The sequence below is a fragment of the Suricata suricatta genome, chromosome 5, assembly GCF_006229205.1.
Source record: "Suricata suricatta isolate VVHF042 chromosome 5, meerkat_22Aug2017_6uvM2_HiC, whole genome shotgun sequence".
NCBI lineage: Eukaryota > Metazoa > Chordata > Mammalia > Carnivora > Herpestidae > Suricata > Suricata suricatta.
Window position 1 is genome coordinate 49,737,398 of NC_043704.1, and position 25,228 is coordinate 49,762,625.

The following is a 25,228-nucleotide window of genomic DNA, read 5'->3' on the forward strand; positions in this document are numbered from 1 at the left end:
AAATAAACATTAAAAAAAATAAAAAATAAAAAAATAAAAATGTTTTCTCTTGAATAGTTGGAGAGGCTCTGATTGCTCAGCTTTATGTATATTTTCCATTGCTTAGGAACAACTTACAAAAAGTACTGTAGAGTATTTAGACAATATATGTGAAAAGTTTCAAATTGGGTTTGTATATTTCGGCATAGTTGGCCCTGTAAACATATCTTTTAACCATTGTCATGTGAAAAAATATGCATATTTTATTTCTAAGAATAATGATGATATGTTCCCTTTCCACAGTTGTCAGTGGCTAATAATCGGCTGGTACGTATGATGGGTGTGGCCAAACTGACCCAACTCAGGGTGTTAAATTTGCCTCATAATAGCATTGGCTATGTGGAAGGATTAAAGGATCTAGTACATTTGGAATGGCTGAATTTGGCAGGAAATAATCTCAAGGTAAATTGTTTGTTAATTTACAAAAGTACTCACAATAATAGCGAATATAGAAATAAATAGAATAAAAAGTGAAAGTACCCACTCCCAGGGATTATTCCCAGGGCTAATTTCAGTTAACATAAACTGAAGCGATAATTTATTTTGAAGCACATAATGCAGTAGTACAGTGTTTTAAATGTGGACAAAGAATCTATATTATACTTAGAAGAGTAGATCAAACGGTAGAATGGAATATTACGAGGGAGACTGTATCATACTGAATTAAGCTTTAAGTAAATGTTTAACAGTATAATGGAGAATATACTGTTTTAAAAGTCCAGAGACAGTGTCGTGTATAAGATATGAATCACGGGAATCTACCCCCCAAACCAAGAGCACATTGTATACACTGTATGTTAGCCAACTTGACAATAAATTATATTTAAAAATAAAAAAATAAAATCAAGACATCTGGATTCTAGTCCTGCTATCACCACTTAGTAGCTCCGCAATTTTGGGTAAGTTACTATCTCTGTGTCTTATTTTTAGATATGTTAGATGCGGGGACTCAATTAAATGATATTAACAGCTGACTTATTGATCAGTTAATTTATGCTAGATGCTATTTTAAACACCTTAACTGTCTTAACTCATTCAATGTCATGACAGCCTATGAAGTAGGTATGGTCATTATGTCTATTACATAAATGAGAAATTGAGGTCCAGAGAGGTAAAGTAACTTGCTTTAGGTCACACAGCCAGGAAGTTACGGAGCCAGGAGTTGAATTCATCCAGTTTGGCTCCACTCTTTACTTGTAAACTCTATACTATACCAACTGTCGTGTTGCCATTAAGGTTTTATCAAGCTATAAATATCTGGGATGAAATGATCCTCCTGTTCAGAGGGATAATGAGGGTGGAAGCTAGCTACTTAAGGATTTACCAGATTCTGTTATTACTGCCTCCTCTTTCTCTTGCTAAGCTCTGCTCCTCTGCTTCCAATAGTATGCAGAGAAGGCAGGAGACTCAGCTATGAGAAACTAGGGAAGAATTTCATTTTTTGATTTTGTGTACATGAACTAGTGTGATGCTTTTCTTGTACTAGGCCATGGAACAAGTGAGTAGCTGCACAGCTCTACAGCACCTTGATTTATCAGACAATAACATACCCCAGATAGGTGACCTATCGAAATTGGTATCACTGAAGGTAAGTCTGTTCTCTGACTGTGTCATTTCTGTGATCTGCCAAAAGAAAGTGATCTGATTGGCCTAAAATCATCCCACTCTGTATGAAGAACAGATTGTGTACGTCATGATAAAAATTCTATTAGAGTACCAGACCTTAAATATGAAATACTCTGTTGTTAGTTTCTATAATTGATTTATTTTAATGAAAACTGGTCATTGTAGTTAAGGTTGATTCTTATTTGCCATCTCTTGAACATAATTAAGTCCCCTTTATGCCTAATCAGCCAACACGAGCAGCTTTCGCTGTGTAATACGTAACATGTCTTGTTTTTTTGACACTTGGGGTTGCTGTTTTTTGAGTGATTAATAGGTATTACTAAATCATCGGATGTAACTTCACTTTAATTTAAAGAGTAAACCTGCAGAATATAGCACTTTTTATGAAGGGGAATGAATCATGCAATCAAATAAGTAACAATTATAATTAAAGCTTCAGAAACATGTAGGCTTTTTCTATATTTTTTTGCATCATTGGATATTATTGGATTATTAGCATTAGATGAATTCATTAAGCCTTAGAAGCAGTGTTGTTAACTCACCTTTCCCCATGTCTTAAGCATAAATCATTTTTAGCAGCAATTACTCCAAATAATCTGATGCGTCCATATACTAAGAGAATTCAAATGAACTAAGGATTTTCCCCCCCAGAATGATTATCAGAATCTTGGGTATTCACAGCCTCTAGTTATTCCTCATTGTTGCTGACTTAATATGAATCAGCTTTATCTGCTACTGGCATGTTCTTTCTTAAGCTTTTAGTTTTCAAGAGAATACAGTTATAAATTATGGGTTGTAGGTTATCTCTCTCTCTTTTGGAAAACTTGCTTTATGTGATTTTTTTTTAAGTTCATTTATTTTGAGAGAGAGAAGACAGTACAAGCAGAGGAGGGACAGAGAGAGAAAGGGAGAGAGCAAATCCCAAGCCCTCAGTGCAGAGCTTGACATGGGGCTAGATCTCACAAACTGTGAGATCATGACCTGAGCCAAGATCAAGTGTCAGACACTCAACTGACTGAGCCACCCAGGCGCCCGTATATGTGATTCTTTTAATATTATCCTTTATTTTTCTCTCCCTTCTTTTGCTTTTTTTTATTAAAATTTGTATTTTTAAGTAATCTCTCTACCCATTGTGGGGTTGAACTCACAACCCATGAGATCAAGAGTCGCATGCTCTACTGACTGAGCCAGCCAGGTGCCCCTATCTTGATGTTTTAAAAGGAAAAAGGAAATGAACAATATGTTGGAAATTGCTCAAGTTTTAATAACTTAAATCAAAAAATGCTAGTTATTATACCAAGTATGTGTTCTTGGACAAATTTTTAAATCTTCTTGAGCTCAGAATGTGGACATGAAAAGAAAGAGTTGGATTAGAAGACCACCGAGGACCCTTGTTGCGTTATTAATCTTTGCTTTGTAAGTGATGAAAAGTATAATGAAATAGATCTCCTTATTTTCATACTCACCGTTTGGGTTATGTCAAAATAGATACATTTGAAATCTTTTCATTTGTAATTCACCCTGTTTTTATTTTACTTTCAAGACCCTGCTTTTACATGGAAACATCATCACTTCTCTTAGAATGGCACCAGCTTATCTACCCAGAAGTCTTGCTATACTTTCCTTGGCAGAAAATGAAATCCGTGACTTAAATGAGGTAAAATTTGAGGGTATTTTTTGGGATCCAGGAAGCTACAAAGTACAGAAGAGATGCAGGACAAAGTTGTGAGCTCACTTGTAAACTGTGAGCATCTTGGAAGACACTGCCATCAAGATGAAACACTTGACTCAAAATGGTCTATTTTTCTTTCTACTTTTTCTGAACGTCAGTGGGTCATTAATGCTTAATTTCATTTGTAATGTTGCAACTGTTCCAATGTTCCATTTGGAAAGGATTTGTGGTAGAGGTATATCTACACTAAAGGGGTTAATAAAGGACACTGTTCACCTCTCTCTGGCTATTATGTTTTCAAGATAGGGTTTTCTCTTTTAGGAAACCTTGCTGATACTTTGTAAGGGATTTTGTGCAGCAAGGACAGATGGTCATATTGATGGAATTTGGAAGTCATTGGATAATGCAAGAGTGGTACTTGTTGCTTTTCAGAACAAGAGGGAAATTGTTACATTCTCAAACTGCCAAAGATGTGTAATCAACAGTGGAAGCCCTGTGCTTGATACTGAATAGGCCATTTCATTCAACAAACATATCCTTTGTTCCAGATCTCTTTTTTGGCATCCTTAACTGAATTGGAACAGTTGTCGATCATGAACAATCCTTGTGTGATGGCAACACCATCCATTCCGGGGTTTGACTATCGGCCATACATCGTCAGCTGGTGCTTAAATCTCAGAGTCCTAGATGGATATGTGATTTCCCAGAAGGAAAGGTGAACATGACCTCTTAATATCACATTAATCATGGAAGTTACTGCAAAGACCATTTCTGGTTTGCTACAGATTAAAAAATGAAATATTTCTTAAAATATGCATTTAGAAATTAGGATCATTGATACAATCATGCTGGTCATTTAGGATTTTCTATCCTTTCTAAGAAGGGATAAGAAATAAATATCAGCCCCAGAGGCTGGGCTAGTGATTTTAACTTAATACCTAACTCACACAACAATTTGATTTCTAAAAGGTCTTTTGTTGGTTATTTAGGGCCTTGGAGCATTTTTTTTTTAATGTTCATTTATTTTTGAGAGAGAGAGAGAGACAGAGTGCAAGCAGGGGAGAGGCAGAGAGAGGGGGGCATATAGAATCCAAAGCAGGCTCCAGGCTCTGAGCTGTCAGCACAGAGCCCCATGCAGGGCCTGAACTCACCAACCATAAGATCATGACCTGAGCTGAAGTTGGATGCTCAACTGACTGAGGCACCCAGGTATCCTGGTGCATTTTCTATAGAAATCATGTTATGGATGCTATGTAGGGTCACAGATCAATCCCACAAAAGCTTCTTATCCATGCCATATGTAAGGGCAGTGTTAATAATAGGACCCAACTACCATTTATAACAGCGATTCTGTGGGAAAATTCGTGCCAACTTTCATTTGGAACTGGTAGTAGGCATGCTAATTGGTCCTCCCCTTCTCTTCCCTGTGAAGCAGCAGAAGTAGAACTTCCCTATCTCTAATCATGGATGCTTTCTGCACTTGGAGCTGGGGTGTCTGCATGATGGGGTATTCTGGACGGTGACACATGATCAGTGGAATCAGAGCTTTCGGGGAGATCAGAAACTAGGATGTGGACAAGAGCGGGAGAGCAGAGTTAGAGGAGATAATGAGAATAGATATGTGTTTATTCTCTTCACTCAGCCTCATTTCACTTCTTCCTCCCAACACATCTACATACATTCATGGACTCAACACGTATGTTAATTCTTACTGTTTCTGTCCGTTTGTACTAGAGACTGGTAGTAGCTGCTTGAGGGGTATGCCGGAGGGAGGATGAGCGGTAGATTACGGATAGGGCTTTCCTTATCCTTCTTCCTGCTGCTTCTTCTAGTTGCTGAATAAGGTGTGGGGTGGTGAGGAATGGCAGTCAGGACCTACCTAGTGCTGGTGCTGGGGCAGGGTGATGGACATAGGTCAGCTCTAATTTGCCTACAATAATGTATGATTTTTCTTTTGCACTGTGTTGCTATGTACTCAGAAACCTTATTTTGTTTTCAACTATGGATAGTTCTAAGGCTTGAATATGGGTTTACTCTGATTATCTTCTCTGGCTCTTCTTTAAGAGAAAAAAAATACTTGGTGGGGCACTTGGGTGGCTCAGTTGGTTAAGTGGCCGACTTCGGCTCAGGTCATGATCTCATGGTTCATGGGTTCGAGCCCTGCATCAGGTTTTGTGCGGACAGCTTAGAGACTGGAGTCTGTCTTCAGATTCTGTGTCTCCCTCTCTCTCTGACCCTCCCCCACTCATGCTCTGTTTCTCTCTGTCTCAATAATAAATTAAAAAAAAACATTTAAAAAAATATTTGGGGCACCTGGGTGATTCAGTCAGTTAAGCACCTAACTTTTGCTCAGATCATGATCACACAGTTCATGGGTTCAAGCCCCGCGGTGGGCTCTGTGCTGACAGTGCAAAGCCTGGAGCCTACTTTGGATTCTGTGTCTCCATCTCTCTCTGCCCCTCTCCCAATCACGCTCTGTCTCTCTTTTTCTCAAAAATAAATAAACATTAAAAAAAATTTTTTTAAAGGTTCTCTCCCTCTGTCCCTCTCTCTAAAATAAACATTAAAAAAAAGAAGAAAATACTTGTCAGAATTTTCTATGCAAGTAGGACTGGCAACATTTTCATACAGGAGGCAGCAGGTGAGATGGGCAGAGATCAGGCGTTGGTGTTGTAAGAGACCTGGGAAAAGCGATGAGAAGGCTTCACATCTTTCCTGCCACCTTTTAGCTATGTGGCCTGTACAAGTTCCTTAGCTTTTGTGAGCCTTAGTTTTCTCATCTGTAAAATGTGGATAATAGCTTTTAAGAAGGAGGATTCAGGATAATGCCCAACATGGGGCTCAAATTCATGAACTGCGAGATCATGACCTGGGCCAAAGTCAGATGCTTTACCGACTGAGCCACCCAGGTGCCCCCCACCGCCCTTGTTGGAATATTTTAAAAGCAAATACCAAATATTATTTCATCTAATACTCCTTTTTTTTTTTAATGAGAAAGAGCAGATTATATTAAGTTCTCTTGATAGTTGTTACTTATATGTAAATTGTTCCTTCTGTTTCAAGAGAAGAATCATATTACAATGATTTGAAATTAATAGGTTAAGCTGAATGAATTTTAATTTTGTTTTTCTTTGAATTGGCAATGGTGTTTTATTTTCTTTTTAATTTTTATTCTTCAATTTTTTTATGTCTTTATTTTTTTATTTTTGAGAGAGAGAGAGAGAAAGAGAGAGTGAGCAGAGGAGGGGCAGAGAGAGTGGGAGACACAGAATCTGAAGCAGGCTGCAGGCTCTGAGCTATCAGTACAGAGCCCCACGTGGGGCTTGAGCCCATGGACTGTGAGATCATGACCTGAGCCAAAGTCCGATGCTTAAAGACTGAGCCACCCAGGCGCCCTGGCAGTGGTGTTTTAATTGGCGAGGAGATTATTTTACCTAGGAGTAAAGTTGGTGATTTTCTTCTACTATGGAACTTCTTTGGGGACAGCTTTTCAACAAACCATTTGTTTGGTTGGAGAACTTATGAAAATTTAGAGCAGATATCAAGAACATTTTGAATGATCGGTATTTAGTACACAGGAATGAATCATGGAAGAAATACTTTGAATTATTTTTATTAGGTAGATTAAAATTTTCATCTTTAGACTAAGTTGGGAATAACTTCAGTTCATCAGCTTGGCATACCTCATATCTCATTGTTAGAAAAGAGTTTTTCTTTTCTTATGATACTGGCAAATCACAGAAAACTAATGTCATTTTATTTGCACCGTGACTCTCTTACATGATTTAACCATTATCAAAGAACCAGTTTCTTTTCCGTCTATGGTAGAACTTGGGTATCTTGACCGTTTTGGATTCTACAGTTTGTGTGATGTGGCGGCCCAAGTAAATGGTTGTGGATTGAAAGTGATTTTTAAACTATTGGCAATGCTGAGTTAATTCTATAAAAATAGAGAAAATATACCAAAATGATCCAGCCTCAACTTCAAGTTGAAGGGTAGATTTAAAAATGGTAAAATTGAAGGGTGCCTGGGTGGCTCAGTCTATTAAGTGTCAGACTCTTGGTTTTGGCTCCAGTCATGAGCTAATGGTTTGTGAATTCAAGGCCCACATTGGGCTCTGTGCTGGCAGCATGGAGCCTGTTTGAGATTCTCTCTCTCCTTCCCTTCCCCCTGCTCTCCCCATTTGCACTGTCTCTGTCTGTCTCTAAATAAATAAACAAATAAACTTTAAAAAATGGTAAAATTGAGGCAATGGCATGTTACTTAAAAAAAAAATCAAAACATATATGCAAAAGTAAACAGTAGTATAATGACCTCCCATGAATCCATCATCCAACTTCAGCAGTTTACAACTCATGGCCAACCTTGTCATCCGTACCTTCACCCACTCCCTGTTCTCTTATTTTCAAGCAAATCTCAAAGTACGTATAATTTCATCTGTGACTATTTCACTACATATCTCTAAAAGATAAGGGTTCCCAATGAAATAACTACCATACTATTATCACATCTCAAAAATTGTAATAATTCTTTAATAATACCAGATATTGGTTAAGTGCTTACGTTTCTAATAGTCCTCATAACAGCAATTAAAAAAAATTTTTTTTGAAACAGGATCCAAATAAGGCCATACATGGTGATTTGTCTCTATATCTTTTAAATTTCTTTTTTACTTTCCTAGTGACTTAAAACATGAATTTATTAATGTTGCGTGCTCCATGGGCTGGCATGCTGAGTGGGTGGCTCTCCTGCAGTTATAGTGAGATCACACAGGAGGCTGGAGTCGCCTGAAGGCTCACCTTGGCTAAATGCTCAAGATGATGCTTTTAAATCTCTTTTAACTATAGGTTTCTATTCTTTTATTATTTATTTTTTGCTTTTTTTTTTTTTTTTGTCTTTTTTGGCTATTGTTGAAAAAACCAGATGATGTGTCCTGTAGAGTTTCCCACTGTGCTTATTTAACTGGTTGTACTCCTTTGTCCTTTGATGTGCTCCTTTCTCTTATATTTCCTATAACTTGGCAGGGCGATGTATAGCTTTCATCAGATTCAGGCTTTTTGGTGGGAGGACTATATTTTGGATTCTAGCAAGGGACACACACACAGTGGTTGCTCTTCATGTTATTAGTAGCTAGCTATTAATGCATAAATAATTCATTCACTGAGAGCTTCAAAATGGTTAGATTGTAATCCACTCATTTTATTAGCTGGAATACTTCTATAAAGTAACTATTTGGTCACTCATGGTGTAGTTTGTGTAGGAAACAGAATTGATAAATTAGTAATATTTAATTCTTACCCTTTATTTACCAATTGTTAAAAATAATGAGTTGATGGGGCACTAGCATCTTCCAGCTGCGACCAATTAACTTTTTAAAAATAGTTTTTATAATGACTTTTTTTAAAAGTTTATTTTGAGAGAGTTTGTGAGCAGGGGAGGGGCCAAGGGAGTGCGCAGAGGATCTGAAGTGCCGGTTGGGGCTTGATCTTACTGACTGTGAAATCATGACCTGAGCCAAAATCCAGTCAGACTGAGGTACCCAGACACCCCTTTTAAAAATTTTTTTATTTTAGAAAGAGAGCAAGTACATGAGTTGGGAAGAGGGGCCAAAGGCAGGGGTGGGGAGAGAGAGAGAGAATTCTAAGCAGGCTCGACACTCAGCATGGAGCTGGACAAAGGGCTCAGTCTCACAACTCTGGGATCATGAACTGAGTGGAAATCAAGAGTTGGATGCTCAACTCAGGCACCCCCAATTAGATTTTTTTTTTTTAACTATCAGTATGAACTAATGGATTTAAATGTAATTGATATATTTAGGTACTTTAGTTTGAATAGAAGAAATACTCATTGCTCCTTTGAAAATAATTTTAAGATTTTTAGAACCATGAGTACAACTTTGTGGAAGGGCCCCTAAGCAAGAAAAAAAGGTTTAAAACATCATGAGAGTAAAGGGAGTGAATCAGAAGGAAAAGCTTTTTTTAAAGAACATATGTGGATTTTATTTATGAAAATCCTCCAATGATGCTTTAATGAAGAAGGAAGATGATTATTGCTTCAAAATATATCTTGTCTACTCTCTTCTTCTGTATATTCCCCCGATTCCAGTTTGAAAGCTGAATGGCTCTATAGTCAAGGCAAGGGGAGAGCCTATCGGCCAGGCCAGCACATCCAGCTTGTCCAGTATCTGGCTACAGTCTGTCCTCTCACTTCTGCACTGGGTCTTCAGACTGCGGAGGATGCCAAACTAGAGAAGATTCTGAGTAAACGGAGGTAAGCGCCTTTATTTGTAGTAGCTGGTGAACACACAAGTGAAAATCCCTCCGAGTCTTTCCTGCATGGCTAGTAGGACAGAGGCAAGCACTGTGACCCACATTTCTGGGTAGTCGGGCCCCTTGTCACTGCTGCAGTCCTGCTGGGGAACTAAACATGCAGTGCAGTCCGGCTTGCATTGTTAATTATTTCCTGAGTGGGGAGAGCCAAGCTCTATGGGACAAAGGGATTTTTTAAAAAATACATATTTATCCTTTTGGTGGAAGTGTTTCATATGGGTTTTTGTTTTTTATTATTTTTAAAGTTTACATATTTTGAGAGAGAGAGAGAGAGAGAGAGAGAGCGAGCATGTCGGCAGGGCCAGGGCAGAGAGAGAGAGAGCTAGGATTCCAAGCCAGCTCCGCTGTCAGTGTGGAGCCGGAGGTGGGGCTCGATCTTGTGAAAAGTCATGAACTGTGAGATCCTTACCTGATCCAAAACCAAGAGTCTGATGCTTAATGAACTAAGCCACCCAGACACCCCTCATCTGGGTGTTTAAATACTAATATTAAGAAGTGAAGCTAGGGGGCGCCTGGGTGGCTCGGTTGGCTAAGAATCCCACTTCGGATCCTCTGTGTTCCTCTCTCTGTGCCCTTCCTCTGCTCTCTCTCTCTCAAAAATAAGATAAGCATAAAAAAAAGTGAAGCTAGAAGCGATAGTTACTTTTTTTTAATCAGAGTCCTGCCTTTGAATGTTTGTGCACGTTTGTTCCTATATGATTATAATTTAAAAATAAGTTTCTTACCCTTTTCTATCCAGTGCTTTTAAATGAGACTTTAAAAATTTTTTTTTAAATCTTTATTATTTTTGAGAGAGAGAGAAAAACACAGATTACAAACAGGGGAGGGGCAGAGAGAGAGGCCCAGAATCCGAAGCAGTTTCCAAGCTCTGAGCTATCAGCACACAGCCTGATGCAGGGCTCGAACGTAAAAACCGTGAATTTATGACCTGAGCCAAAGTGAGACACTGAGCCACCCAGGTGCCCCTCAAATGAGACTTTTTGACTTGGCACTAATTAAAGATATCTACTTTGAAAACTTGTACCTTTCTACATTTTTGACTGTATTATGTAAGAAGCAGAAAAGCTAGCTCTCTTTTTGTGGTTTGTATTAAATCACGTCAGATGTTATTGATTTTTAGGTTTCACCAGAGACAGTTGATGAACCAAAGCCAAGGTGAAGAGCTGGCTCCTCTTGCTCCTGCTGAAACAAGAGCACCCCTTGTACCTGAGCATTCAAGCCCTGTTCAAGATGGCCAGATAGTCCAGGAAAGTGGTATGAAATTAACTGCTCTCTGATCCTTTTTCTCCAAGCTGTTTGACCTGTTGGGTACCATGCAACAAAAAAGTATATATTCTCCTAATTAATACAGCAAACAAATACAACAAACAAATTTTTTGTTTGTTAAGTGAACATTTAGGTCTTATATTTTATATATGTATATATACAGACATACATGTAAAACAACTATATTTTAAGGTGTTAATTTTGTTTATTATTTTTGTCATTGGTATTATTATATCTTTTATTTTTTTATTTTAAATTTTGATTCCAGTATAGTTAAAGACAGAGTTATATTAGTTTCAGGTGTACAGTGTAGTGACTCAGCAGTTCTATACATTACTCAGTGCTCATCATGGTGAGCATACTCACTCATCCCCTTACCCCCTCCCACCTAAACCTTCATTTTGTTCTCAGTAGTTGAGCTTGTTTCTTGATTTGTCTCTCTCTCTTTTCTTCCTTTGCTCATTTGTTTCATTTGTAAAATTACACATATGAGTGAAATCATATGGTATTTGTCTTTCTCTGATTTATTTCACTTAGCATAATACTCTTTAGATCCATCCATGTCATGGCAAATAGCAAGATTTCATTTCTTATAATGGCTGAATATTATTTTATTATTACACACATATATCACATCTCCTTTATTCTTTTATCAGCACATACTTGAGCTGCTACCATAATTTCAGTACTGTGAATAATACTGCAGTAAACATAGGGGTACATGTATCTCTTTGAACTACTGTTTTTGTATTTTGGGGGTAAATACCAGCTAATGTGATTACTGGGTCATAGGATAGTTCTATTTTTAACTTTTTGAGGAACATCCATACTGTTTTCCATCATGGCTACAATTTGCATTCCCACCAACAGTGTAGGAGGGTTCCTTTTTCTACACATCCTTGCCAACGCCTGTTTTTTTGTGTTTTTTATTTTAGTCATTTTAGCCATTCTGACAGGTGTGAAGTGATACCTCATTGTAGTTTTTTTTTTTTTTTTTTTTTACATTTATTTATTTTTGAGAGACAGAGAGAGAAACAGGGGAGGGACAGAGAGATAAAGAGACACAGAATCCAAAGCAGGCTCCAGGCTGTGAGCTAGTAGTCATCACAGAGTCTGACACAGGGCTCGAACCCACAAATCATGAGATCATGACCTGAGCTGAAGTCGGATGCTCAGCTGACTGAGACACCCAGGCACCCCTCATTGTAGTTTTGATTTGAATTTCCCTGATGATGAGTGATGTTGAACATCTTTTCATGTGTCTGTTGGCCATCTGAATGTCTTCTTGGAGAAATGTCTATTCATGTCTGCTGCCCATTTTAAATTGGATTATTTGTTTTTTAGGTTTTGAGTTGTATCAGCTCTTTATATATTTTGGATAGTAACCCTTTATTGGATATATCACTTGCAAGTATCTTCTTCCATTCATAGGTTTCCTTTTAGTTTTGTTGATTGTTTCTTTCACTGTGGCTTAATTTTAATTTTTAAAAAACATTCAGAGTTACTACCTTTTGTATTGACCTGATACTTTGATTATTTCCATAATTATTGCAGAACTCATTTTCTTAAAAGTCTTGGTTTGATGTTTTAGGCATATTGGAGGAAATCACTGAAGGTATTTTATTTACTATATTTTAGTGGTTAGATTTCATTACAAAGATAAACTAAAAGAATATCTCTTTAAATATTTTGTGATTTCAATGATACTTTGTTGATTCTTCTAGAACCCGTCATCCAAGTCAATTCTTGGGTTGGGACTAACAATAATGATGATCAATTATGTGCTGTTAAGAATAACTTTCCAGCCTCTGTACACACTACAAGATATTCCCGAAATGACCTGCACTTGGAAGACATACAGACAGACGAGGACAAGTTAAACTGTAGTCTTCTCTCTTCAGAATCTACTTTTATGCCAGTTGCATCAGGACTCTCTCCAGTATCACCTACAGTTGAGCTGAGGCTGCAAGGCATTAACTTGAGCCTAGAAGATGATGGTGTTGCAGATGAGTCTGTGAAAGGGCTGGAAAACCAGGACTTCAATAAGGCAGAAGAGAAGACTTTTTGGACTGCAAGTGAGAATTCTGCTCAAAGGATGGAAAGTGCTGTCAGTACAGAAGTAAGTGAGAAAGGTGGGCTGTTACCTTGTCTGGAGTCGACAGTATCCAATGCTGTCTTGAAGGATGACACCCACAGTCTTACATCCTTTCCTGAGTCAGTTGGACACAATGTCTTCCATACACGGCCAGACAGTGAAGAAACCATGTCTCAATCAACTTCAGAAAAACCTCCCTGTGGAGTTTTAACCCAGAGATCTGTTGCTTTGGGACAAGATAAAGTTGCCCCTCAGAAATTGAATGAAGCAGCTACCAAACTTCAAGCCTGTTGGCGAGGCTTTTATACCAGAAACTACAACCCTCAAGCTAAAGATGTGCGTCATGAAATCCGGCTTCGAAGAATGCAGGAGCACATTGTTTGCTTAACTGAAGAGATAAGGAGGTGGGTCAGAAGTCCTTGCTGAGGTGCTGTTTTGTTGGTTTGGGAGAGTGAGAGTCAGAGTTGATTCAGATCACTGAACCATCGCTGCTGTGGTCAGGACGCTTCATACCATGTTGACACGCTTGGTTTCCTGATCTAGAACATACGGAAAGAAGCTGCCAAATGTGTCTCCATCTGTAGCTCAGCATTTGGTTCATTGATGAAGTATAGCAGTAAATGTTGAATGATTACTTGTCTTAAAGATGTTTATGAACTTTAGAAAGGTACAGAAAATGTAAAGGAACTGAATAAATATAGAAATGAGAAGATGAGAAAGTCTACATAGAACCTAGTAGGTGACAGAATTCAAGTGAGGATTTAAAAGGGACTAAAATTCCATGGTAGGAATTATTCCTCACTTCGGGGGCTCACATGTTTTACTGACTGCCACCTGGGAGAATTAGGAGTTTATAAACTTATTTTGAATATTAGTATTGCCTCTAGCAATATTTATTAATATTATCAGTTGGAAGAGGAGGAGGCAGTGAGAGACACTGAGAAGGGACAGCCAGTGTGGTAGAATAAAATGGAGTGTGTCTCAGCTTTGATAGAGAAGTGTTTTAGGAGAAAGGTGCCGTGGGGAGGACAGAGGATACATTTAATGTAGAAGCTGGAAGTTATTGGGGACTATACTGGAGGACCTTGGAACTATTCTCGAGTTTGATGATTTGCTAAACAGACTTACAGAACTCAGGGAAGCTATTATGTTCATGACTCTGGTGTATTACAGAGAGACAGGACCGATTAAAGTCAGCAAAGAAAAAGGTGTATAGGACAGAGTCCCGGAGAGACCAGACACAAGCTTCTAGTTGTCTTCTTCCAGTGGAGTAGTCCAGATAAGGCTTGAGTCTCCTGGCAAAAATGTGTGACAACACATATAAAGTATTGCCAACCAGGGAGGCTCAATGAAGCCCTGATATATAGGGTTTTTACTGGGCATCAGTGATGTAGGCTTTGAGTGCCTGCCTGTGTGACTAACCTTAACTTCTTGGACCTTAGCCCCTTACCCAAGGGCAGACTGCTACAGTGTCTGTATCAGGGCCCCAGAACAAAACAGATATTCACCTAAAAGCACATTGTTAGCATAAACTATCTGGTTTGGCCCAAAATCCCACATATACAAAGATACCCTTATCAAGCAGGATATTCCAAAGGGTTGGACAATATTTCCCTGGAACCAATCAAGGCCAGCCTTATCTTTGGAATGTGTAGGGTTTGAAGACCCCAAGCTTGTCGAGTTAACCCTTTCCTGCCCAGTGATTTTCCTAAGACTGGTGAAGTGGAATCAGGCAGTTTGGAATGGGTTGAATAGTGAATGAGCGGTGAAGAGTGAGTGTAGCCAGTTCTTTTGGGGTATGCTTGAGGAAGAGAAGAGAGGAGGTGGTTGCTGGATGTGAATCTGGAGTAAACAAAATTTCTTTTTTATTATTTTATTAAAAATTTTGGTTTTGTTACAAGAGCAACTGGACTGAGAGGATAGGAGGTAGTGGTTTGGGTCGGTACTCGAGATCGTTTTTGAAATGACTGGATCTAGAGTGAGACTATGAGTATGAATGACATAAGATGGATTGCTGTGAGAGAGAGCATCCATGTGAGTGCTGAGATCTCCAGAAATGGTGACAGGAATAGAGCTGAGAGCCATTTGCACTAAGACTTTAGTGAATGGGGGCAGATAATGGGAAGCCTGTATGTGAAAAAGAGTGGGGAAATTTAGCAGGGTGGCAGGAAGGCAAAGGACATTTGTTGACAGCAGTGAGAAGCTATCTTCTGACCCTGATGTATGAATGAAAAAAATACATCCACTCTTGTTTTTTAAGTAGGCTCATGCCCAAATGTGGCTTGAATTCATAGCCCTGAGATCAGGAGTCAAGAGTTGCATGCTCTACCAACTGAGCAAGCCAGGTGCCCTTAAACAGCTTCCACTTGAGAGAGCTACAGTGCCCTCAGCAATATGTCTGATTCAGTCAAGGAAAATTTCACAGAATAAGGGGGTTTGCTGATTACAATTCAAGAGTCCCTGAATTCTCCCTTTAGGAGAAGGACTTGGGGGGCTAGAGAAAGTGGGGAATTTCGTTAGAGGCAGAACTGGCGGAGACATTCTGGAAGGTAATGGACAACTAAGGGAGCCTTAGCTTGGTGACCTGCCTGTGGAGAGGGCAGCAGTGAGCCCAGATTAATACTTTAGTGATTAAGGGGAAGTGATGGATGGGCAGCTCTGTTGATGAGGGCCAGGAGCATGTCAGGAACAGGGCAAACAGGGACTGAACTTTGATGGGATTAGTCCTACTAATCTCTTAGAGGAAGGCCATCAGGCTGTGATCCTAGTCCTCAGTTGTCTTAGAGGCTTTGAGCAAGTACTCCTAGCTTCAGTCTCCTGTACCTTTGGTGTTCTTGGCTGGGAAATAATGACCAGATAAGGAGCCTTTGAATATTTTTTTTTCATCATTGGCACTGCTTTGTGAAACCAATATCATCTGAGTTTCAGTTACATCCATTTGGCTTCTATATTGAGTCATACTTTAATCTAGTTTCATTAGATTTCTAAAAGTGGGAAGGGCTCTTACTAGATTACTAATGTCTTGACAGCACAAGTGTTTATTAGTTGTCACAACAGGTGCAAATCAAAGCACCCTTCCTGTGTCAGTAATGGATTTTGAATTATTGTAGATTGAAAAAAGAAAGAGATGAAGAACGCATTAAAAAGGTTGTGCAAGAAGAGGCTGTCAGATTCCTTTGGAACCAGGTAAACCCATTCCTGCTGACTTACCTAATGTAAGAACAAAGAAAAATTCTGGACTTACTGAGAAAATCAAAGTACTTCTAAAGGTTGAGGATATGGTCTGTGTTCTTTGTCACTAACTCTGAACCAGGCTGGTGAATTTTGTTACATTTTATGTAATCTAAAGAAAAATATTTTCATAATTTTGGCCAGAAAGATGAACCATAAAGATGAAGAAAAGCACTAAATTGAAAGATGTCATAATTTCCAATAGAGAGAAAAAAAAAAACAATTGGAAATTTTATGTAGCTGTCTCTCTCGTTTTGTCTTTGGGGAATAGTTGAATATAAGATGGTTGAAGTGGTATATGATGGCTGTAATATGCATGTCCTAAAAAGTATGCATGACTTCTTGGGAAAGAGAGTTTGAATCCTGTAGTAATAGCACACTTGAGAGACATCTCAGACAGTCGGTTTTACTGTTACTTTATCTCATCAAATATTAAAAAAAAAATTTTTTTTTGAGAGAGAGAGAGAGTGTGTGCACCCATGGGAGAGGGGCAGAGAGAGAGAAGGAGACAGAGGAGCTGAAGAAGGGTCTGCACTGACAGCACAGAGCCCAGTGCTGGGCTTGAACTCACGAACTATGAGATCATAACCTGAGCCAAAGTTGGACACTTAACCAACTAAACCACCTAGAGGCCCCTTTTATCAAATATTTTATAATGATAATTTCTTGAAAACATTTTTATAAATGAATTTGTTTTAATAGGATTTTACCTACAAAACTAAGAAATAGTTATTAATTTCTAAATTTTGATAATTACTCATAGGAGAGTGGTTAAATAAATTATAGAATGGCAACATCATGGAACATTATGGAACAGTTAAAAAGAATAAGTTAACAGTATGGACTGATGTGGAGAGATCTTTAGAATAACATTGTTCAGTGAAAAACAGCAAGTTGCAGAACTTCAGGTTCTGCTTGATTTTAAAAACTACATGTGTATTTAAAAATATATAGTAAAAAGCCTGGAAGGACACATATCAAACTGCTTTCAGTGATTACCTTGGAGGGTGGTCAAAGGGAAACTAAAAAAATTCTTTAATTATTTTCTTGTTGCAGATTTAACTGAAAATTTTGAGATTTTAATTGTAATATAAAAATATAAAGGTCATGTTATCAAGTGTTCAAGATATTTTCAAGTATTTTAGAGTTGTATGTGCTATATTGTTCGATGATATTTAAAAACTTTTACCCTAATTGGATCTCTACAATGAGATGTTTATTGTAGAGAATCTACTTAACAATAGGCTCTAATTTGTCTTATTCAATAGAGTTCAGTTCATACTTAGTACTTTATTTACCTCTTAGTCATGTGCTGTTGTGCTTCTAATAGTTTTTCCAGTAGCAACAAGTGAATTGCTTTGGGCTGTTCTGACTCTCCTGAGGACCTTCTGTGACCAAGGATGTGACCACTTACGCCAGCCTGCTTTAGGCTGGGAGTGCTATGGAAGGGGTAAGGGGAGTCAGGCCATTTCTAACTTCACTTCTGCCATCTGCCATTTACTACAGTCATGAGTGTGGGAAGAAACCTCAAAGAACATTGTAAAACAGATGTGATTTTTATTTTATAATGAAACTACCTTCTTTGGTTCATAGGTAAGGTCTTTACAAGCTTGGCAGCAGATGGTGGATCAGCGTCTAAGTTCCTGGCATACTGATGTTTTTCCTATATCAAGTACTCTCGTGCCATCTAAGTCTCCATTACTCACCCAAAGTCAAGAGCCCTCTTCTGATCAAAATTCTGATTGGTTCATTGCACCTGATGCGGCTCCTCAAGAGAAATCCTTACCAGAATTTCCAGACTCTGGTTTTCATTCCTCCCTAACAGAGCAGGTTCACTGTTTGCAGGATTCTTTGGATTTTGAAAAAAGTTCCACAGAAGGCAGTGAAAGTTCCATAATGGGGAATTCCATTGACACAGTCAAATATGGCAAGGAGTCCGATGTAGGGGATGTTAGCGATGAACATGGTGAATGGAGTAAGGAAAGTTTAAACAATGAGCAGGATAATAGTCTACTCGAGCAGTATTTAACTTCAGTTCAACAGCTAGAAGATGCTGAGGAGAGGACAGATTTGGAGGAAGGGACAGAAGATAGTAAGCTTCATATTGCTCCTTCCCCTGAAAAGTTAGGTGCCTTGTCTGGCGGGGCTTCTGTAGATGATTCTCATGGTATATCTCCTGCTTTGCAAGATGAGATCAGCCAGGCACCAGAAAATTGTCAGTTAAATGCTGAAGTTCAAGGGCAGCAGTCAGACTGTGATTCTACATTTCAGGTACTCCATGTTGGTATAACTGTGTAGCATGTTTGGTTTCTTGGGAAGCAGAAATTTACTTTTACTATTTTCACTTGCAATTTTTTTTTGAAGGGGACTATCATCCCTGTTTATTACTATGTGTATAGAATTTGTATTCTTGTCTCATGTTTCCATATTCTAGATACTGAGCTGAACCTTTGTTTTGATTTTGTGAGCTCTTAGCTGTAATCTATCAAATGATATTTATATTGAAAGTTATAGCACTTTATTTCCCAACAATTGAATTGCATCTACAGTGTTCCTGTTTTTCAGTGTACTCATTTCCTTTCAAAAATAAACTAGAATATCTTCAAGAAAATAGAAGAGTTTTCCTTAAAGAAGGAAATAAGAGCATTTAGATTTTTTCTATATGTCAGGAGATAAATGATGTAGTAAGGAATACAGTTTGTTAAAGTGAATATAAATGAACTCCAGAAAATTTCCAGCCTCCTTGGAATAAGAATATATATTTCTAAGCCTTTTTTCCTCCGTTATGAGTCAAGGAAGGCCTTCTTATCTGCAAATACGGAGAAAAAGTAAGATTATAGGGTTTGTCAGAGGAATTGATTAAATCACCACATGGAAAACTTCAGTTAATGTCATGTGTCAGCTTTAACATCTGAAGCAAAGTGTTCCATCTAGAATTAAAATCAAGCTTCCTTAAAGAGGCAGTACAAGAATATCTCTCCTGGTATGAAGACAGCAGATGCTAGGCTCCATTCACTTGGAATAATGCCACAGCAGACATTATCTTTTCATTCAGTGCTTTTTTACCCTACGGATAAGCACTGCTGTGCCGACACAGTATACTCATCTTCTCCGATCCTGCTTTATATTTGCTTATGTATTTCACCAAAAGGTCCATGGCCGTTTACTTCATTTTTTGACCTTTGCCTCCTAGTGAAGAACATTTAAAATAATATTAGTGATAGAATATTAATGACGTTTATAAAGGACTGTTTTCTAGACAAATCTCTGAAAAAGTGCCACATTTGGGACACAGTTTAATGGTGGCTAAGAAAAAATAAACCTCACTTATTTCTTGTTAAGAATATATATCAGTAACTTCAGGAAGAGATGATAATATTGTGTTTGAGTGTTAGAGATGCAAATCAAGGAAGCTTGATATTTTAATCTTTGAGAATGTTAAGTATCACTGAACTACACGTATCTAATTTCCCCTGATCTCTGGACATACAACTATTTAAAACTATGGCAATACGTAAGTGTTATCTAAATTTAGGTGCTAAATACCAAAATTCATTTTTCTGCTATGGTTACTAGATCCCCTTCTTTGAAGTTATATAAAATAATAGCTTTTGATCCTTCAAGAATAAAGTCAGGAATCACATGTTATACTTGGTTGATAGATAGAAACATTTCTCTAGTGTGGGTAAAATGTATTTTTCTCTGTTTATAAATATGTAGCTCTCAGGTTGAGAAGACTTGGATTTCATTCTCAGAAATCCAGAATCTTTTGAAAAGGAAATATTTTCTGTCTCTTATAAATCAAACAGACGTCTTACATTGAAAATTTTCCCTCGTGAAGCATGTGTAACATTGAATGCATGTTAATAAAAAAAGAATTTTTTACTTTTTGAATAATGCTAATTATCTTTTATGAATGATTTTGAATTTCTTCTTAAATATACCCTATTTTTCTATTTTACAGTTAAGTGCCTCATTTGCTGCGCATAGTTAGACACAGAAAAACCAACTTGCACTGCACTAATACCAAAGTGCTGTTCTGGTAAATTAATTTCTCATAAAAGTTTCTGAAATGTCATGGTCCAGTATTGCCTACGTAGGTTTCTGCTGACAACTTTTGCCCCTTTTCAACTAAATTCATTTGAACATCAGCGTTTGTCAGCAAGATTTCTTTTTTTTACCTTTGCCTTGTTTTTCTAGCTCATAAATAGCATTAGTGTACTTTTATTTTAAAATTGGCAGATTATAATAATGCTTAATATTCTGCTCTTCATTTGATAGAACTGTACTAGTATTTTGAAGTACAAGAATATTAAGTAGCCCCCTACCTTAACTGTACAGATTATTTTGAATGTAGATAGAATGAAAATAATGTAAATTAGAATGCAGGAAACTGTGGCATAGACTTAATATATTTTAATAGGTTTTACAGTGTAAGTTAAAATAACTTATGTAAGATATTTGATGTTATTTCTATGGGCAATGCATTGGTCTGGCTAGAGAGAGAATGGGTCTAGTAAAGTTTGGGAAGTCGAACTTTAACATAGTTTTTATGTTTTTTCTTGTAGGAGATTAGTTTAGCTGTGCTATTTTAGTTCATATCCATTTTCTTCCTATATGGAAAATTAAGCATATCAATGAGAAGAACAGAAGAACAGCATCCTACCATTTGTGAATTGGAAGGAATTTTAGAGATTATCTGTTTTAATCTCATTGTTTTAAAGATGAAACTAAGGCACAGAGAAGTTAATGACTTGCCTGATGTTACAGCTAGTTAGTAGTAATAAACTGAAAACTTAAAAGTTACTGTACCCCAAAATTTATCATACACTATTAACTTTATATTTAGTAAGTCCATAGGAAAATCTCTTTGAAAGAGAAAAAAAACCCAAAACTTCTAACAGAGCTTGAACTCTACCACTTGAAGCAAAATTGCTCATAAAAAAGGCTAAGTCGTTAAGAACTCTTAAATAAATTCTCTCCAAAAAATGTCATTTAATTTAAATGGTTTTTTAATGTTTTATTTATTTTTTTGAGAGACAGAGCATGAGTTGGGGAGCTGCAGAGAGAGGAGGGACAGAGGATCAGAAGTGGCCTCTGGGCCAATGGCAGCGAGCCACCCAGGTGCCCTTAATTTAAATGTTTTTTAAAGATCAATCATAGAAATTAAAAATTTTAAAGAATAATTGCATCCTGGAGTCCATTTATTAAATTAAAAATTATAACAGGTTGCTGAGATATCTAATATTCTTTAGTGAAATCCTGAGTTTGTTTATATTTCAACTTCAGTTTTACAGAAGAACAGATGTCAGAGTTTTGACTCTCTTGATGTGCAGAAAAGTCCCATCATGACAATTGATATGAACGCAATGTAGTTTGGTTTTATAAGCTTAAATATGACAGGCCTCATAGTGTGCATGTTTTAGGAAAATATTTAACCACATACTTCTTTGCATATATGGAAATAACTTTATTAAATAATGTGGGTGCCATTTTTGAGTGTGGATTTTTCTTTTATTTTTGTTTTGGGTTATTTTAAAATGTAAACACTGTATTAGTATTTTCCTGTTATCTACTTAATACGAGTCTAGTTTTACTTTTATAAGAATTTTCAGAAACAATATTAGCTTAAGAGAGTATACTATCTCCTTGGCACTTTTTTTGGTGCAGATTCTTGGAATTGGATTTATAACAATAATATAAAATAGAAAAACGTTTTTTTCTGGAATAAAAATTGAAGTATAACATGAGTTTGATCAGTTTCCCATTCATAAATGAAAAGAAAAAGAGACTTAATTTATTTTTTTTAATGTTTTTATTTATTTTTGAGAGAGAAGGAGACAGAGCATGATCAGGGGAGGGGCAGAGAGAGAAGGAGACACAGAAACCAAGCAGCCTCCAGGCTCTGAGCTGTCAACACAGAGCCCAATGTGGGCCTCGAACTAATGACTATGAGATTATGACCTGAGCTGAAGTTGGACACTTAACCAACTGAGCCACCCCAGGTGCCCCCAAAGAGACTTAATTTTAAATGTATATCTTTATTTTGCCATGTACCTTATTAATGATATTTATTATTTTGTAATGTTTTAACTTTTAAATATATGATCCTTTTGTTTATAAAGTAAAACGGAAGGGGTCTGTAAGGAACATTTAAATATTTCTGGTGATATTGCTTACACTGATCAACCTATTGTGCCATATTAAAATTATAAGTCAAGTAAAAAAAGCAGTTCTCACAGCCTTGGAGTAAAACTGATAATTGTCTTTTTAAAATGAGGTGCTTTTTATTTGTGAATGAGTAGAAATCCTACTATATTTTAATTCCTTAATTGATTTTATAGATAGCAGGAATCTCTCAATAGTGGCTTTATTCATTTTCCAGTTAAATTTCTTTGTGCATTTTGTAATAATTTTAATGTTGGCAGTAAGAGCTTAAGAATAATTTGATTTTGAACTATTTTTAGATTTCTCTTTAATTTTATTTTAGAAACATGATTTAAAGTGGTTATAATCTGCTTTATGAAGGCTTAATATTTTGTATTGTACTTATTTAATTTGTATTTGAGTCTCTAATTCTAAATAAAAAGTTTGTACATTTGTTTGAGTGATTCATCTGTTTATTATAGTGATTAGTAGTAATGGTTGTTATTCATTGTGCTTATAATTAATGGGTAATTAAAATTCAGAACAAATTACAGATAGAATTCTAAGAAAGGTCCAGAGTATAGTTGTTATATAAGTGAGTTTATAATAAAACATTCCTAGCCTTATGAAAATGGATACGAAATGAAAAAAAAAGCTGATTTGGTAGTTTTATTTGGTATAGATTTCGTTACTTCCAGGTAATGGGTAGAGAAGAGCACGTATCCCTCACAGATCACAGATGACGCTGTCAGATACTGTTGAAACCGGTGCTGAAAGTGTTAGGAAGTAAATGAGTAAGTAGAGCACAGACCGTCTCATTTGACACAGTTGGGAGCTGTAGTGGTTGGTGTTGTGGACTGAATTGTATCCCCCACTAAAATTCATATGTCGAAGCCCTCCCAATGTGACTGTGTTTGGGGATAAGAACTTCAAGGAGGTAAGTAAGGTTAAATAAGATGATAAGGAAGGGGTTTCAATCCAATAGGACTGGTGAGAAGAGGAAGAGACACAAGGCATTCTCTGTACATGCCAAGAGGAAAGGCCACTTTGAGGACACAGTGAGCAGGCAGCCACCTGGAAGTCCAGAAGAGAGGGTTCAACAGAAACCAACCTGCTGAGACCTAGATCTTAGACTTCCAGCCTCCAGAAATATGAGAAAATAAATTTCTCTTGTTTAAGCCACTCAATCAGTGTCATATTTTATGGCAGCCTGAGCACACTAGTACAGTTGGATAATCAAAAAGTTGGTTAGGGCAGGGAATCATAAAAAATTACATATATACTTTAATCATTTAATTGAGATACAAATGACATAGAGTGAACTGCATGTATTTAAAGCAGACAGTTTGAGGCGTGCTAGCTGGCTCAGTTGGGAGAGCAAGTGACTCTTGATCTCAGGGTTGTAAGTTCAAGACCTATGTTGGGCATGAAGCCTACTTAAAAAATAATAAAGTGGGCAATTTAATAAATTTTGACACTTATACATGCCCATAAAACCATCACAACAATCAAGATAATGAACATATTCACCTCCCTTGAAAGATTCTTCATTTCCTTCACAACCCCTCCTACTTTTTATTTCATTTACTTGGCATGATTATTTGGGAATTATCTGATAGTTCATTCCATTTTACTGTTGCATAGTATTCCATTGTATGTATTTGCTGCCACTTTTTTTCAGTTTATAAGGTTTTCCAGCCTTATTGAGAAGTATTGACATATTGTGTGAGTTTAAGATATATGGCATGATGACTTATACATGTATATATTATAAAATGTTTACCAACTAAGGTTAGTTAATATCCATCACTTCACCTAGTTTTACAATTATGTGTGTCTGTTGAGAACTTTTAAGATCTCTTAACAACTTTGAAAGGAGTTATATGGTATCAGGTCTTATGTCTAAGTCCAATCCATTTGGAGTTAATTTTTGAGAGGGGTGTAATTTGGAGTTCCAGTTTCATTCTTTGGCATATGAATATTCAGTTTTTCCTGGCACCATTTATTGAAGAGATTGTCCTTTTCCTATTGGGTATTTTTTGCTCTCTTGTCAAATATTAGTTGACCATCTTTACATAGGTTTATTTCTGAGGTCTTGATTCTATTGGTCTATGTGTTTGTTTTTATGCCAGTATCATACTGTTTTGGTTACTATAGCTTTGAAATATAGTTTGAAATATGTCGGTCTTTTTCAGCTTTGGCTATTTGGGGTCTGTTGTGGTTTTATATGTAGGATTTCGTCGGTAAACAGAGACAATTTTACTTCCTGATTTGGTCGCTTTTTATTTCTTTTTCCTGCCTGATTACACTAGCTAGGACTTCCAGTGTTATGTTAAATAGGAATGGTGAGAGTGGGCACCCTTGTTCCTGATCTGATTGGAGTATGGTGCTGCTTGTCATATGTGGCCTTTGTTATATTGATGTCAATCTATTGAGAATTTTTATCATAAATGGATGCAGATTTTGGTAAATGCTTTTTCAGCATCTGTCAAGATGATCTTATGACTTTAATCTTTCTATTAATGTAATATATCACATTTATTGGTTTGTGTATATTGAACCATCCTTGCATGGCATATGATCCCTTTAATGTAATTTTGAATTTGGTTTGCTAGTATTATGTTGTGGAAATGTGAATCTATATTCATCAGGAATATTGGCCTGTCTTTTCTTGTCTGGCTTTGGTATCAATGTAATGCTGGCTTTATAAAATCAATTTGGGAATGTTTCCTCCTCTTTGATTTTTTTTGAGAAGAGTTTGAAAGGATTGCCATTAATTCTTTAAATATTTAATAGAATTCATCAGTGAAACTGGTCCTGGA

At 37.0% G+C, this 25,228-nt stretch overlaps 1 protein-coding gene across 1 annotated transcript in view; it reads left to right on the forward strand.

Moving 5' to 3' along the window:
* Positions 1–20,153, forward strand: part of CEP97 (centrosomal protein 97) — a 28,350-nt gene extending 8,197 nt beyond the window's left edge. The window contains exons 3-11 of the mRNA XM_029939214.1: positions 283–441; positions 1,526–1,627; positions 3,209–3,322; positions 3,886–4,052; positions 9,444–9,608; positions 10,788–10,921; positions 12,658–13,432; positions 16,139–16,214; positions 17,853–20,153. Coding sequence (XP_029795074.1) covers positions 283–441; positions 1,526–1,627; positions 3,209–3,322; positions 3,886–4,052; positions 9,444–9,608; positions 10,788–10,921; positions 12,658–13,432; positions 16,139–16,214; positions 17,853–18,557 — 2,397 coding nt within the window. The 3' untranslated portion in view covers positions 18,558–20,153. The remainder of the gene's footprint in view (positions 1–282; positions 442–1,525; positions 1,628–3,208; positions 3,323–3,885; positions 4,053–9,443; positions 9,609–10,787; positions 10,922–12,657; positions 13,433–16,138; positions 16,215–17,852) is intronic.
* Positions 20,154–25,228: the final 5,075 nt, after the last annotated feature.